Source organism: Dermacentor albipictus, chromosome 5 (genome assembly GCF_038994185.2).
Source record: "Dermacentor albipictus isolate Rhodes 1998 colony chromosome 5, USDA_Dalb.pri_finalv2, whole genome shotgun sequence".
Classification (NCBI taxonomy): domain Eukaryota; kingdom Metazoa; phylum Arthropoda; class Arachnida; order Ixodida; family Ixodidae; genus Dermacentor; species Dermacentor albipictus.
The window spans coordinates 116,603,137-116,620,009 of NC_091825.1; the positions used below are offsets into that span (position 1 = coordinate 116,603,137).

General features: G+C 48.6%; 1 protein-coding gene and 1 long non-coding RNA gene across 2 annotated transcripts in view; both read right to left on the reverse strand.

Moving 5' to 3' along the window:
* LOC135916119 (transmembrane protein 135-like) overlaps positions 1-16,718 on the reverse strand; it is a 71,642-nt gene extending 54,924 nt beyond the window's left edge. Inside the window, exon 1 of the mRNA XM_065449363.1 lies at positions 16,242-16,718. Coding sequence (XP_065305435.1) covers positions 16,242-16,403 — 162 coding nt within the window. The 5' untranslated portion in view covers positions 16,404-16,718. The remainder of the gene's footprint in view (positions 1-16,241) is intronic.
* Positions 3,679-5,195, reverse strand: LOC135916120 (uncharacterized). Its single transcript, XR_010568856.2, has 2 exons — positions 5,049-5,195; positions 3,679-4,984 (listed from the first exon to the last, which is right to left on the reverse strand). It is a non-coding gene; the product is annotated as an uncharacterized lncRNA (long non-coding RNA).
* Positions 16,719-16,873: the final 155 nt, after the last annotated feature.

Sequence of the window (16,873 nt, forward strand, 5' to 3'; positions counted from 1 at the left end):
CCGCTCTTCTTCTACACACAACTCGAGGAATAGCGTGGTAGTAGTCGTCTGCGAGGGAAGCCAAGCAGAAGAACAAGCCAAGCAGACGAACACGCTAGCGGCCGTCTGCTTGTGCAGGGCACACAGGCGCATACTTGCGCGGCGTATACGCATGATTCACGCGTTTACTTCGCCTTTTATTTATTTATTTATTTATTTGCTTCACACGCAGGGGACACGTGTGTAGGACTGCTCGGCGTCGCGAAGGGGTGCGCTGTGAATATTCTGGAGGCAGGACTCGCGTTTATAAGCTCCGGAAATAGCAGCAACACTTGTTGGCATTATCGCATGCAGGAAAAGAGGCGATTGGTGGTTTATTTGTACTAGATCGTCTGTATGTCCTTAGTGGTTGTTTACAAGGTAAACAGCGCAGATTTTCTATGATGATACGTTTTTTTTTTTTAAGGAGAGGTTGGTGACTCAAGGCTGCAGCGACTACTCGTCGTCGCACGACAAGCAGAAAACGAAGCTGACAGCACTAACTATCTAACTGACCAGCAACAGTGAATACAATCGAAGAGCCCGAAGACAAGCAGAGTTTCTCGCACAAGTTTTGCAGACGTTCGCTTGTGGGTGCATAGATGGCGATGGGATTCGCGCTTTCCAGATACGCTAGCGCCGCCGCGCGGATTTTTTCGGAACCCGGGAGGGGGTGATGGATTTCCCGCCCACGCGGTTTCTGCAGCTGTGTTGGCGTTTTCGTACTCTTTGATATGGAAAAAAAAAACAGTCGACGAGCGAAGAGCAACCGCATGTGCAGTGTGCCACAATGCACAAATCGTGCAATATTGGGAAAAGTATTGGGAAAAGCACCACTTTCCAAAAAAAAAAAAAAGACAGGAAGTTGTGGGTGATCAAGCTCCGCATCGGGAAGCAAGTGAGCGAAGAAATAGTCATATGTAGCGAGAATTTCAACAAAAACTTCTTTTGGGGCCACCTAAGTGAGTGTACTTGACTGCTGCTCAACGATTTCATTTTATTTTTGTGGCGAGCTCTTACGAAAGCGGCTGAAGAGAAACGCTGTGCCTTCGCAAAAGATCCCGCTGCGGTCCCACGAAGCAAGACTGAGACCATGGTGTAACTGAGACCTAGCGTTGGCCGAAGAAGGCGCTCCACAGATTCCCAAAGTAAATTTAAGTACACAAGTGTCACCGTTTATTAAGTTTTCTGCCTGCACTCGCGCTGTTTCGGCAAATACTCTGCGACGGTGCCTGACGCTGCGTCGCGAGCATTGCAAACTAGAGAACCTATTCCGCAACTGTTCGTAGTCGTTTTGTGTGAGAACGAAACAGGCGGTCTACGCCCAAGGCGTTCGCTGATTTTTTTTTTTTCTTTTGCTGTATTCAAAGGTGTGTACTGATCGGGGGTCGAGCGCACGTGTTTCTGATTTTGTAGTTTTGTTTTCTCTTAAAGTATCTCTTCTATAACAATGTTGCAAGAAACAAGGGCCAGGACTACGTACCTGAAGCGGTCATTGATGAAGAATGCGCATGCGAGCTTCCCTACAGCACGCGAAAACATTAATCGTGCTGTAAAACGGGGCGCGCTGGCACACGTCATAGTGTCACTCATATATTGTAAATCGGCACTACTGAAATGTTTTAACGTATTATCTGGCATCATTAACAAGCATTCCGTATATAAGCCGGTGCGTCGAGCCATTTATCTCATCGTGAATGCACCCAACGTTTACCTTATGCAGCGGCATAAAGCGCATACTGCGCTTTGTTTACATCTGAGCGCTACCCATTAACTGCTTGGTGTCAATTCTTGTACATCGCGTATAGATTACGAAATGTAAGGATACATAGTGACCTTTACGGCGCCGGTTACACTGCAGACTCGAACTTTTATAGTATGCGGCGGGCCTCTCACGGCGCTTGTCTGCAGGCAGAGTTACTCGACCTGAACAGCCGCGCTTGTCGTCTTTCGTATTTCACACCATATTATATGGCCAGCGTTAAACGTAGCCTCTCCCTCTACAACGCATCTCTGCGTTTCCTTAGCAATGTTAAGGATCGCGCTTAGAGATACCAGAGGCCCGTCCAGATACGAAAGCGTCCGCAGATGCGCACGCTTTCGTATCGCCTCCATCACCTCTATCCCCGCCATATTGGAACGTTCTCCGCGCCACCTATAGGCGCTGGAAAGTGCGAATAGAAGCATGGGGAGGTTTCGGAGTTCTTGAGGCCGTCATTCGCTCGCGTAGATGTTTTAAACGAAATCGAAAAGGGCACGTCTGGCGTGGCGTTCGGCGCGATGAATTGGCGTGCCCCACGGTTACCGAGGAAGGCAAAACACTGACAAAAAACACTGACGCGACTGACAAAAAACGTACATGTTCACGAAAGGGGCACAAAATATGAAGAATGAAATTAGTCTCTATCGGTAAATTACGCGTACTCAATAGCCAGACGGCCACTCCTATAGCTACAACGGCCCAAATACGAAAAAAAGAAATTGCTTTGAAATCCGCGACGTGACATGGCGTCACACTGACTTGTGCCGGCGCAGACGTTTTGCCGCGTGATTCAAGGGATGGAATTTCGACCTTCCTTTTCTGTTCCGATAGCCAACCGCGAAATTAACGAGAATGGAGCTTTGAAAGAGTGCTCCATCAGTATAAAATGATTTAGTTGTTTCTCCTTGGTGTCCCTTCAATAGCCGAGCTTATCCACCACACCCAGGTATACACAGCCCTACATAAGCGTTATTATGACGTAAGCAGAACTATAGTGAACAGAACTTCCCGAAACACCCTTCTCGAGCGTGTCGGCCGGTGACCTGGTGACTCAGTATGTGCCGGACATCGAGGCCCAGATTCGAAGCATGATGCAGCACGCTGACAGCAGCGCAACTATGAGACGTTAGAAGGTGCAGGTGGGTGGGGGGAGGGGGGGGGGGGGGGCGATTCGTTTCCGCGTTCTGAACAGACGTGCAAGGCACGACCCCATCTGATTTGGGCGAACAGGGGGGAAGAGCCTTTTTCGGAAACGCTACAACAGACGTCTGCAGCCGTCGTCTGGCCAGCAGCACGGGCGTTACGCACGCCCCGTGCACGAAGACCCGTGTTCCGCTTTAGATTACTGACAGGCAGCTCGTGCAATGCGTCGGGGAACCGTTTATACACGTATACCGTGCGCAGAACAGGTTTCGTGCCCGCTGCATGTATGTGGGAAGAAAAGTAGAATGACGAAATTGGCGTCCCAAGTAACCACGGATATCCGGGCGACGTCCGACGGACGTCCTTTCTGGATATTCGGGATGTCCGTGGGATATCCATGAATGTCCGACGTACGTCCGAGGGACGTCCCTGGGAAATCCAAAGGTAATTGCTTTGGCATCCGTAGTACGTCCGACGCGGACATCCAGCATGGACATTCAGGGGACGTTCAGGATATATATATATATGTATATATAAATATATATATTCATATATATATATTTATTCATATATATGTGTGTGTGTGTGTGTGTGCGTGTGTGTGTCTTCCCGGGGATATTCCAGATATACACATGCCTTGAAGCGACAATAGTGGCCGGGACACATTCAAGCACCGGACCATTATATATATTACATTGGTCTAATGCTTGAATGCATTCTTGTTTTAAATAAACGAGAAATGAACTTACACCAACTTCCAAATACAATTAAACGTTTATTGTCACCTTATACATATACATAAAAAGACCAATAAGCAGATATATGCGTACTGTTCAAAGAACAAATAAATACACGGATAAAGAAGAAAACTTGCAATTTCAATAGCCCAACAACAAGGTAGAGAACAGCAGAACAAAAATACTTATTGCCCACCCTGCTTTGACATTTGAGTTTGCAGCATGGAATAAAAAGAAAGAGCAAAAACACATCAATTAGCATTATTAAGCAGCGAAAGCAACAGAAATGACATGAAGGAATTAATCTTGACTACATCACTTCACTAGCACTCTGCGACACGGGCACAAAAAATGACATTAACTGGCTAATGCCTTAAACTTGTCATTCGCGGGGTGCCACACGGACATGCTTAATGGTATTGCAGCTTAAATGTTATTCGCGACGTAGTGCGTTCTCGTAAGTCAACTTGCCGTCAAATGCGTACTCTCGTTCCCAATGTCTCCACATTCTGACGTGGCTAAACGAACTATTACTGAAGAACAATCAATATATTCTTCACTTTCTTTAAACAATAGCTCTTTCTCGTGGCGTAGTGCGTTCTTACAATTATTAAAACTCACTTGGCCATTGAATGCGTACTCTCGTTTACAATGTCCCCGCCGTGGCCGTAGTGACCATATTCTCACGATATTAAACAAACTCGTAGATAAAAACAACTAATATATTCTTCACTTTTTTAAAAGGAGCTTTTTATTTTCGTAGAGATCAGCAGGCGATCTTGCCGCTACTGACGGCTACAGCTCTGATCATGAGCGCATTAGCCAGGAGAAGCTGTTTGCCAGGAGAATCAAAGGGCGCCGATGATGAGTCCGCGGTAGCTAAAGCAAACGTAGACTCCGGGGTCCTGCTTACCAGAAAACCCGCATTGACTTGTGCGTACACCTCTCCTAAGGGATCCTGTTCCGTTCTCACAGCGAAGTGAACCATCCGAAGCGTCACGTAGAGTATATCCATCAGGGAAGCAAGGCACATTGTCCTTAGTGCGCGTAGTGTCACAACCACCGTCCTGAACTTCCGATGTCGCCTCGGTGCAGCGACCAGCATCACAAGGCGTGCAAATGTTTGCAGGGACAGCCCGAACGCACATGTTAATGCATGCGTGCGGGGTATGCGCGCCACTGCACAGTTCTAGAGTTGCGAATTCTCGAGCTGTTGACTGCTGGCTGCCGGTGCGAGATCCGAAGTCCTAGAATATCGTCTTTGTTTCCAGCGACGCTCTTTTTCGCGCGTGCGGCTTCTCCCGCAGTCTAGGCATCCTGGCACCTGTGAAGAAAACACATTTCAATACCCAAACGAATTAAAAAAGAAATCGATGTAGCTGTCATACCTTGGTAGCTGAGTAGGAGACTTCGGCAGGCACGGAAGGTGACAAACGCTGCTCCGCTGCCCTTAAAACGATCGCAGAATGAAAAATGGCGTGGCGACGATGGCTAGAGCTTGGATTGGATTGGATGACTGCAGCGTTCTGCTTTGCCAAGGTTGTAACACTTCCACGTGCGTCTACGCAAACATAAATAGGTTTTTAAAATATTCTATTACTACACAGTGAAATATTTACTTATTCTGGGAATATTTGGTATCTGATTTTCGAGTTTTTAGTTTCTGCTAAAGCTGTCGGCGCCAGAAAAACATAGCCTTTGAGATTACTGTCAATGGATGGCGGCTCTGACGCATTATAGCTTTCGTAATCGCTTTCAACGCACGCAGCCACCAAAAGCGTAGCCTTTGAGATTTGTTTTTGTTACCTATAATGATATTATTGTATGCACAATTGAACACTGCAGACAACTTCCTGTTTTAAGAAACCAGCCAAAAACAGGCGCACACAGGAAACATACGAGAAGACAGGAAAGAGGCTGGAAGAGTCCTGTCTTGTGTATGTTTCCTGTGTCCGTCTTTTTTTTTGCTGTTTTTTTTCTTAATACAATGCACCAACTAGCCCAACAACGTGTTTTACTTCCTGTTTCAATGATAAACCTGAACCTACATGTTCGGAGGTCAGGACCAAAACTCTATGATCAGGAACTTTTCATAATGAGGGATAACTTGAGTGCTTGGCTCTAGGTCGAATAAGTGGCTTCAAATGGGCGCTTATATATTCTGCTAGTCATCCACAAGCATTTTTTTTAAAGCAAACTACAAATTGTTTGTATGACCCACCGATAGAAAAAAAAAATCGTATTTTAATACTGCGATGTTAAAGTGGGCAGAATTGATATCAAGTTGGAAATATATTTATATTGCTTTGAAAAAAGAATGAACTGTGTCCGATAGAGAACAAAAATAAACAAATATAATATGAACAAACTAAAATTTCCGGCAATATATTTATGCTAGTTTATATATAACTCACTAGTGTATATCCTGGGCATGCCTATTTATGGACAGCCAGCGGACGTTCAAAATGGGATGTCCCATGGACATCCCGGTGGGATGTCCTTCGGAGATCCAAACAGGATATGGACTTCTCCTGTACGTCCCACGGACGTCCGTGTTGGATATCCGGATGGATGGACGTTGGGACTTATGGTGGACGTCCCACGGATATCCGTGGTTACTTGGGGTCAGAGTGCAGAGCCGTCTGTTCCCAGCGCGAGATCCTTTTGATGCGTGTTACTTGCGACGCGGCGTCGTAGCAACGTCTGCGCATGACTCCTAGGCGCCGTCTGCAGTTGTTTCTTTCCCTGCTTGCAGTTGCGTCGTCGCTTGTCGTGTGGCTTGAAAGAGTTTGTCCAAGTTTGTCTTCGAAAGATGCTCTCGTCGGCGTCTCTAGTCTGCCTTGATTACCGTGAAACCGTGCGTTTAATACGAACCCGAGTCCACGTAATACGAGGAACGTTTCGGGTTTATACGTGGCGCTTAAAGAGACCAAAAGTAGCGCGCGCAGGGAGCTAAGAACTGCGTTTATGTAACGTGACTTCGAGCTCTGCACCAGAACGCCACTGAACAAACGCTATAGGGGGAGGGGGTACTTAAATAAATAAATAAATAAGGATGCTTATTATAACGCCCAGGAACCGCTACGGAGCCTTTGTACTGGTGCACTCAGCAAATAATACGCAAGACACAATGCACGAAAATACAGATGTGTTACACAAAACAATTTGAGGGACAGAAACAAATAGGGTGGAAAAAAGAAAGGCTGAGCGGGCGTAGAAGAGTTAACCACACAACATGATTATCTACGCATGTACAGAACACAGGGAGTGAACGCTGAAATATACCAATACAGGCAGAATACATATTAAATATTTTTGAACTCGAGCCGTAGGACAGTGACTATTGCAACAGGGCCATGCATAAAACACGGAATGGGTCAAGAAGCTTTGGCCAAGGTATATAGTGTAGTGTCGTGAACCACCTCAAAACAAACCGAAGGTCAGAGTTAGTATCAGAGCGCGCTTCTCACATTACGAGTGATTTCTTTTTTGTAGAAGTATTGTTGAATTTACTAACACAGCTCAACTTATTTTTTTCTTTAAAAGAAAGATTAAAACTTTTTTTCTTTTTTTTTTAAGGATGTTTTATTGACGAGCTTGAATTGCTATAAGGTGGCACATTGACCTCGGCTTTCCCGAAGCTCACTGACCTCGTGATACCGACTGGTCGGGTGCGGTGGCCGCAGCGGCACGGTGAGATGCGTTCTGCTTTCGTGACGGTCACTAACTTGCACGTTGTACGAAAACTCTGTATAATCCTTTTACACCGTGCTAACATGTCCCTTTCAGGGGATTCCTTCTCCCAAGAAAACGGACTTTGTCGAGTCGAGACTGCGCGAAGCGCCGGAAGGGGGGGGGGGGGGGGCGTTCCGAGAAGGGCTCGCCGAACATTACCTCTCCGCTCCCCCGTGCTTTTTTTTTTTTAAGCAGGGGCTGTCAGTCAAGTTTCTCAGCAAGCGGTCATCGCTCCATAATGCTCTATACTAGCTCACGTCAGGATGAAGCAACAAAGAGCCCCTCGGATCCCCTTCTCGTTGCGTTGGAAGCTTTCCATTACATAATTGACGGTTTGCAAAATAGTGAGCGCCATCTGGCGCACAACAGGCAAAGCTGCAGTGCTCTGCGTGCGAGAGTATGTGGTTAGAGAGCGAGTTTCGTTTTTCGGCTGCTGCCTGGCCTCTGCCGCGGCAACCCCGTGTGTTCATGGCGCCAAAAAATAATTGAAGACGCCGTCACTCCGTTCCAGTTCCCGTACATGTCATAGACCTCCGACTTCTCCAAGCGTACCACTTAAACTGATCGCGTGTGGCAATATCTGCTTTATATATAACTGCCACTACTCGCTGCAGGTTCATTGAGGCTCGGCACTGAAGGAAGATCACGTTAAAAATATCGTATATTTGGGGCTGCTGAAGCCAGCACAGGACTGATGCGAGCGAAATACACTCCTTCAACAAAGAGCAGAGTGCGCGTCGTCGAAACACGCTGTTGATGTGTCGCCGAGTGTCCGCCCTTGGTTTCGCTGAGTGGCCGCGCGCAGCGACCACCGTGCGAGGCGGCTAGCCTTAAAGTTGCTCTTTGCTGCCGACAGAGTACAGAGAGAACCAGCCCTGCGTTCATTTAACCGCGACGTAATCGCCCAGACGCTAAAATACTCACGAAAATAAATACTTTATAGCCCGCTCCGTTTCCATTACAAGCGCCGTCGGCTGCTGCTGTTTCGACAACCGGCAGCTAGGCCTGCCGGCTCGAGCGATCGGCGGCTGCCGACAAAGTCAGCGCGCCGAGCGTGATGTTCCGCTTAGGAGAGTTTATCCTACTAATATGGCCCATCTGGAACAAAGCAAAGCTTCACGGAGCTGTTTGACTTGTTACGACGGTCCTTTTTTCGCGCGCGGCAAATACGGGAGTGTCTCAAGCGACGCGCCTAATTGCCATCGATGAAGACGGTAGGCCTCGCTCGCTGGCCGTGTGTGTCGCCGGTTACGAAGAAGCTTCTGCTAGGAAGTGAACGCATAGTTTTTTTCTAGCTCTTTAACTCATGCATCAATATTAAAAGGCTAAATGAGAAATACATTTGGCTATCTGTACACCGTCGGCAGAAAAGAGCAAACCAGCCGAACTCCGTCGCCCGCTGGTCGCTCCGCACCGCCCATCGGTCGCACCAACTGCCCTCGAATGGTGTGTTTCGATCACTTTAGTGGCGTAGTACTAGGCTCTGATTGTCATATGAGGCGCACTTTCGACATCACTTTACAATATTTAGTATAATAACATGTTAGCGACAACTGAGTGACACCACGGCGCGTTCGCAAGCGCTGTCCGTCCTCGTTTATCTTGAACTTTCCCTATTCCGGCAACATGCTGCTGCGTTTAAGGGTGTCTCGAAGCTTGCAGGCCGATATAACCTCGTAGCACTGGCATGTGACAATTCAGCAGCAGCAAATAGCGCGATGACAACCGGCTCTGCGAGGAGCGAGCAAGTTGTGTACTGTGGTGGCATCTCCGGCCGTCGCTTATCCATGCTGCTTTCCTCGCCGGATAGCTCTTCTCGGATGGAAACCGAAATAAACTCGTGCTCCGTTTGCTAGTGAAACACTTTGTGCACAATGCGCAACACAACGAGCCGTCCTTTTCACGAAAATACCGCGATCAAAACCACCACGAACCGTCGTCTCAAGGCGCGCTATAGCTGCGTTGGTTGTTCGTCTGCTCCTCGTACCTCACGGCTGTGTACAGGTGAGACAATGGTGGTTTGTGTAATGATGTAAGTAGGCTGGACTCCCCGCTTCTAAATCTCAACTACACGAAATTATCCGCGAGGCAGACTACATAATACCTCGAACCTGGTCGGTAGACGGAACCGGCTTAAAAAGAAAAAAAAAAATACAACAGCCATCGAAATAACTCTGACGTAAAATTCTACTTACGTCATTAGCTAACGCCATGAGCGCACGAGGTGGCGTGATCACGAAGAACGCCAGACTTACAATTATCTCATCTTCATAAGATTCAGGGGAGAAAACGGATTTTTCCTTTTTTTTTTACCTCATGAAGAGGATAGAATCCACCTCGTGCGTAGAAGCATAGATAAGTAAACCAGTGCCTGGAGCACTGCATAACTTTCTGCTTTCTTTCAATTCCACGTGTATAATCATACGCGGAACCGACCTACCGTTGCTTGAATAATAGATTAAGAAATGGCGAAGGCGTGCGTGAGGAATGACCCAGCGGCAGTATAATTCAGGTATTAAACTGCCGCGGCATGCTATTCGGTTTTTCGCAAACTAAGTACTTTACTGCTTTAATCCCTTTACTGTAGTAAGAATGGCTCATCGGCCTGGTCATTTGAAAGGTGAGAAAGAGGGGGAAAAAGTCAAGATTATGTGGCTGTATTTACACACACACACACACACACACACACACACACACACACACACACATAATTGGCATCTTTAATTCTAACGTCAAGGTGTTCCCCGGAAATTGTATCAGATTACCCGTGCGTTCGAGAAAAAGTACATCTGTTAAATATTTAAAAGGTTATTGCAGTTATTACGTAGTTAAATGTTCCCCGCGGACCAGTGCGATACATGAAAAGCAGCAGCACCCAAAACGACGACGTCTTTCTGTGCGTCAACTGCACGTGCTTAAATGTACAAACGCCGTGGTGCATAAAAATTTAATGCTATGGCATTCTGCCGAGGAGCGCGAGGTAGGCCTTGGGCGCGACGACGGGAGCGGCATGAAAAAAAAAGAGCGCTCATTATATATATATATATATATATATATATATATATATGCGTCCACACCGATACAAGTGTCAGCGTTGGTTATATACTTTGGGGCTACCACTCGGAGGTCTGTGCGAATAGCCCGACATGACAGAAGAATCTCACAGGAAGATTGATTGATTGAATGATTGATTGATTGATTGATTGATTCGCGGGTTTACCGTCCCAAGGCAACGCTCCCTAGTTAAATTTGACCTCTTCGGTTTCAACGCGCAGATGTACAGGTATACATCTTGGTGCACGAGCTCACTTGCGTTTTGCCTCCATCGAAAACACGGCCCCCACGGAAGATTGCGCACGTGTTTGAAGACCCACCGACCGCTTCCAAGACTCCCCACAGTCGTCTTCGGCCCTCCAACTATACAGCCCCCTTCTATATAGTTCACTGTACTTCAGCCCACACGTTTTATGGATGCCCCAAGACGTCGCGCAAAAGAAACCGGCTCCTTCCTCACTCCTTCCCCCCACGCGACTTTTTGCGCGTCAAAGCGGTGTGCCCGAGGGCGGTTCATTCCGACGGACCAGGGAACGGGAGAGATGCGAGAAGAGGTCAGAGGACAGAACGCCGGACGGATCACCGTCCGACAGACACAGTCCTGCGGCGAGCTCAGTTCATTTGCGTCTTCGCTTTGTTTTTTTTTTTTTTTTGCCAGTGCGTCCCTCGGTTCTCCGAGGGATAAGAATAAACTCGCGCATCTTGTAGCTCTACAGCCACGCGAAGCTTCTTTTTTTCGTCCAAAACAAGTGCTCCACCGACATCGTACTTCCAGAGCACCCCCTCGCGTTCCGAAATAGTAGAACGAATTAGGTTCGCATTCAGAGACGGGGCAGTCTCGACACGAAAGCAGACACCTGCCCGCCCCCCCCCCACCCCCCCTCCCCCCCGAAAAAAAAACACCCACGCGACGCAGTGGCCAGGATTGCGTCGTCGAGAGGCTACTACCTCTCCGTGTACAGGCGGGCATGTAGAGACCGCGTTCCTGACAAAAAAAAAAAAAAAAAAAAAGGGGGGGGGGGGGGACAACCGCAACGCTGCGATCATATAATAGAGAGGTTTAGTTTAGGGGACGCAAGCGGCGACCACTATATTGCTTTCCAAGAAACCGAAATCCTTCAAACGGAGACGAACTCGCGAAAAAGATTACTACTGGAGTCACGGCACCTTCCGAATACGGGGGAGAAGGGGTGGGGGGTTAACAAACCGCGTGAAGGGAGACCTTACCCTCGGTGTATATCCGTGGCCTTGGCGACATGACGAAAAGAAGAAAAGGACGCCCAGCCGGGTAGATTCCCGCTCGAGGTCACCAACGCCAAAACGTCAGCGCTCCCCCGTGCCAACCCACCCCCCTTCCACCTCCCTTCAACGGCACTCTCACGGGTCAAGCTCCCCCAGCACCGGTCATCCCAACCGACCAGCACCACTGCAGCCATTTCACCCTTTCGTCCCCCCCCTCCCCCGTTTACTGTCTGAAGTGTCTCCCCACCTTCCGTACTCTCCCCTCCTGTTTTTTTTTTTTTGTTTTACAAAAGATCTTTTAAGAGCTGCACACCTCTACCCCTGAAGAATAACCCCTGAAGAAGGAGCCCAACAGGCTCGGAAACGTAGGGCCAATAAAAGTCATCTATTTGGTCGGAGTCAGTCTGAAAGTCCTAATCAGTTTCCCTAACCAGACGGGCAATTCTGTCTGAATGTTTACCTTCTATCCCATGGCGTATACGTATACAAAGCGCATGCCGTGCACGCCGAAACCGCGCAGAATCCCTCCCCAAGCGCGGAACGTTTTTACATAAACGAAAGCGCACCGGGAACGTGACCAACGCAGTCGACGTGGGAGCGAGTATAATGCGATTACACCACTTTCAGTGGCGAGAGATACGCGCACCCTGCGAATGCATTACGCAATAACCGCCGAAACACCCTCGGCCACCGCCTCGCAGGTCTTCGAGAGATTACAATTTCAGATGTACACTGTAAACGCACACTCACGCGCGGCCCGTATACCGCCGGCTCTTCGAGAGCGAGAGTGCCTGGATCGCGATAAGGCAGGCATTACGAAAGAGATTGCGCTCATATATAAGGAGGGCACAGGAACACTGTGCCGGGTCACGAGGGGGTCGCGGCAGTGAACGTCAGAATTACGTCAGAACGACCTCTTTATACGTGGCCGATGACGGCCAGGGTCACCAGTTTCGCTCGTTACATTATAAGAGGGCGGTGTGGCAATGGCTCCTTTCCGTTCCCCCCCCCCCTCCCTCCCTTTGTCGCTGAACACTTGTTTAAGTAACGCGTGCGATGCTCGAGCTGGAAGCAACCACGCATGGCGCACGGAAATCAAGTCATTGCATTTGCGAGCTTAAAAAAGTCAAGCGGCGTAATGTTAAAAAAAAACTTCGCACAGAGACTGTAGTGGATCGAGTTGGTCTAAGTATGCGTAAGCATGGTGCCACTTGAGCATCTCCACTCAACGCGGTGTTATTATCAACCTTATCAAAGTCGATCCGACCAATATGCAAGGCATTTGAAATTCAATTTATTGCAAAGAATAGTCCCGGGGAATACAAGCAACAACAAAAAAGAAACGTTGAAGGAAAAGAAAAGGTGAGTAATATCATGGCTAGCTTCGCAGACAGAAGTCAGACAGCCGTGCAAGCGAGAGAGAGGAGAGAGAGAGAGGGTCGAAAGGCAGCGCTAGTCAACACGAGGCGGAAACAAAACAGCTGAGGCTCGCTCGAAGATCGAGGCTTTAAGTATAATGAACAATGGTACCGCAAGGAAATAAATGTCTTTGGAGCTGACGTTTCGATAAGCGGATTTCATCGACAGGGCGGCAAAATGCATTTCCTTAGCTGCGTTATACGTACGCGTGGCCCACTCTTCCGCCGGAGGAGGAGGATAACTCCTTGAGAGCAAGGGAAAGTGAGCTGCGCGTGCACAAAACAGTTGCCACCGCGACGAAGACCAAAAGTGATCAAGTTGAAGACTATATGAAGGATGGATTACGGTCAACACATTTTATAAGTTACTGTTGCAGTATTTCTACGAAACGGGCCTGCATGCTTGCTCCATTACGACGTTACGCCGCGCTGCAGCCCAAGCGAAAAAAAAAAAAAAAAAGAAGAGAAAAGGGTCCCCTTGTCGAAGCTTTGGCTCCATCGGCATTCCTCGTTCGACCCCTGTTGGTCCTCGTACGGGGCGCTAAGGAGATTAAAAGATTTGCGTTCCTGACTCGCTCGTCAGACGTTTCATGCTTTTCAGAAGTAAGCCTGTGCTTGCTATGGACAGTGTGCTGTCCTGGCACAGAGCTGCCCTGCATGGGAAGGGCGAGAAATCGGGAGGAGGCAGAAAGTGCGTGGTTCAACAAGTAGCACGTGGCCCAGCACGTGACCCCACTCGGAGGCGGTCGCACAATGGAAGAACCGCAGCCATAACACGCGAATCGTGGAGGCGCTCACGTGCCTTTCCACATTAAAAGAAGAAAAAAAAATTGCTTTCGCAAGTTTTTTTTTTTTTCGCTTATAGCTCCAGCCTAAGTGGAACGAGGTAACAACTGTATATTCGTGCGGCAGAGTAGGCAGGCGTGTTATATAAGGCAAGGGCAAATAATAAAAATGACATCCCCGTTTGAATGTGCGGAGCACCTCAGCCGCCAGGCACGCGCCCGTGTGCAGGTACGCGTTACAAAAGTTTTCGCAACAAGCTTTGCAAAGAGCGAGAGGTCTGCCGCTTCGTACTTTCGCCGCCTATAAGAAGTCGCATAGGCAAACTTCGCTGTATATACACACTTATGAATTCCTAACAACATGCCCACGTGCAAGTATATTTGCATATCGCGTTTCACGAGTGTCGTAAACTCGTGTGAGTGGTAGCCTACGCGGTAAGTCGATGAATGCGTATTGAAGTCGTAGCGGGGCCAACAATAGCGCTTTCGAGAGAGAGCAACCATTCCACGCACGTTACACGACGCCGTTAGAAATGAAGCTGGTCACTGACCATGGTCGAAACAAAATGAAGATCAGTGTACGGATACCTTGTCCACGTAGCAATGATTCAATAAATTACAGCAACGAATCCTGACAATAGTTTTGCTTGAACACACTATTTACGGTACGTTCTGTCCAACTCTGGACCTCGACTGGACACTACACACGGAGGCTGTAAATTAAATGTTCAGTTTTCAGAAATGCATTTAAATAAGCCCCCTTCCCTCATACACACCTTTTTTTCTTTTTTTTGCATGCGTTTATTGTAGGGAACGTACACTAATCTAGCCTACCATGCCCATTCATATACGGTTAATGAACAACAATAACAACAGAAGCATCCACTTCACTACCTCACCCTAGAGACAACAAAAAAGCATTAAACTTCAGTGTTCATCTTAATTCGCTAACGTATACTTCAAATGATCAGGCATAGGACGTACGCGGTAATCGCGATTTCAAGGCAGTCCCGTGTTTTCCACGGGGGTGACACCACAATGAGTTATTTAAGCGGTTCTGTCAAGAGGAAGGTATGACGTCGATGCTCGCCCGGGCGTTTCAATTGGTAAATAAGTGGGAGAACAGTTTCCTTTTAAACGGGGGGAAACTTCAAGGAAGCAACGTCCCCTAGGGACACAATGGAAGCACGTGGTGCGTACGATTATTTCGTAAGGGCCATGAGCACGGATGCTTGCTTTTATTTGCACGCGTACACTTTTTTATACGAGAGAGAGCATAACCTTGAGGCGCTGTGCGCATTGTGGTGCGCATTGTCAGCTCAAAATTAGTGACAACGCGCCGGCCACGTCCTCCTTTCTCTCTCTCCCCCTTTCACTGTGCAGATGATTAGGCGTCGGAACGTCCAGGCTTCTCGCTATCCTTGTTTCTTCTTTTTTTTACGCAGTGGAATGCAAAGCCGTACTGCGAGCGCGTCTATTTCTAGTGAACGTAAAAACTTCTCGATGCTTAAAACACATCTCGATGCTTAAGATTGTAGAGTATCAGCCGAAGGCACCGGATCAAATATCGGGCGAAACGGCGACATTTCGGTGGGAACAACACGAGAGAAAAAAAAAAAAGAAAGACGCCAGTGTACTGTGCATCTGGTGCACGTTCACGTGAAAGAACCCCAGCTGGTCAAAATTGACGTGGAGTCCCCCACTACGGCGTGTGCCTGATTAACCACATCGCGGTTTTGGCACGTAAAACATCAGAATGTAAACCCTTTTTTTTTTCAATTATCGGTCGATTGTTATAATAGTTAAAGTCCACTAAGAGCCCGAAATATCGCTCGTTGAAAAATGAAGAGAAATGCTGAAAGGTGGCAATGAAACGAACGCAGGCGCACGTGTTATCGAACTGGCCCTTTGTGTCGAACCGACGAGGGCTATTAGCCGCGGAGATCGTAATGAAGATAACGCGCTTATAATAAGACAGCGCGCGCGAGTTCTTTGACCAGATACAGTGTTGCAGCCCGGAAAGCTTTCTCTCTCTCAATCTTTCTTCATCGAAAGAGGGGCGTGATTTATACATGCATACACTGCGCATCTTCTGCGGTGCAGCTGTAACGTCAGCTCGTTCCATATTTCAACGGCACGCCGCCTACAGATGGGGATGAGGGAGGGTCACACTCTCAATCACGAGCACACTCACCGCCCCGCATAAAAAACGCATCGAGACGCTAGCCGCGCGCGCGCAAATGCGGCGATGGGGTCAAGCGCAATCGAGATCCGCCGGCAGGCCGACCGACCAAATATCGGCCCCGGAAAAGGGCGCGCCGGTCTTTTTCCCGGGTCAACGACTCACCGCATACAGTGGAAGGTAGATCTTGAGCGACTCCTTGAACGCGTGCAGGCCGACGTAAACGGATGCCTCGGCGCAGTACGGAGTCCACGTGTGGCCGATCTCGTAGCAGTTGTACGGGAGGTGGTAGTCCAGCAGCTGAGCGTACTTGCTGAACACAGCCATGCTTTGACGATGAACGCGCGCACACGCGCGCGCTATACCCTGTTTCCGAGTCAAAAGAGCCGCGGCACCATTTGGGGGAGTGCCCACGCCGCCACGTTCGAGAGCGGAATGTAAAAGGTTACGCTAGAGTGGTGCACCTTCGCCGCCGAGCTCCGGAGTGCGGCGGGGCTGCTGCTGCAGCCGGGGAGAGATGTGTGCCGCCTTTGAAACGTGCGGACAAGAAAGCGGTAGCGGAGCGGGCGGCGTCGTCCGCTGGAGTTCCGCTTCTCGCCGGGAGCGCGCGCCGGCGTGCGTGACAGAAGCGGAAAGCCGGATCTGATTGGGCAGTGCCTGCCCCAAGAAATGACGTTCGCGATGACATCACCGTTGTTGTTTTTTTGCGATTGTGGACGTATGACTGACCATAACAAAGCAGAGTCTGAAGTAAATAGTAGACAGCGCCATCTTGTGCATTGCGTGTAAAACAGTTT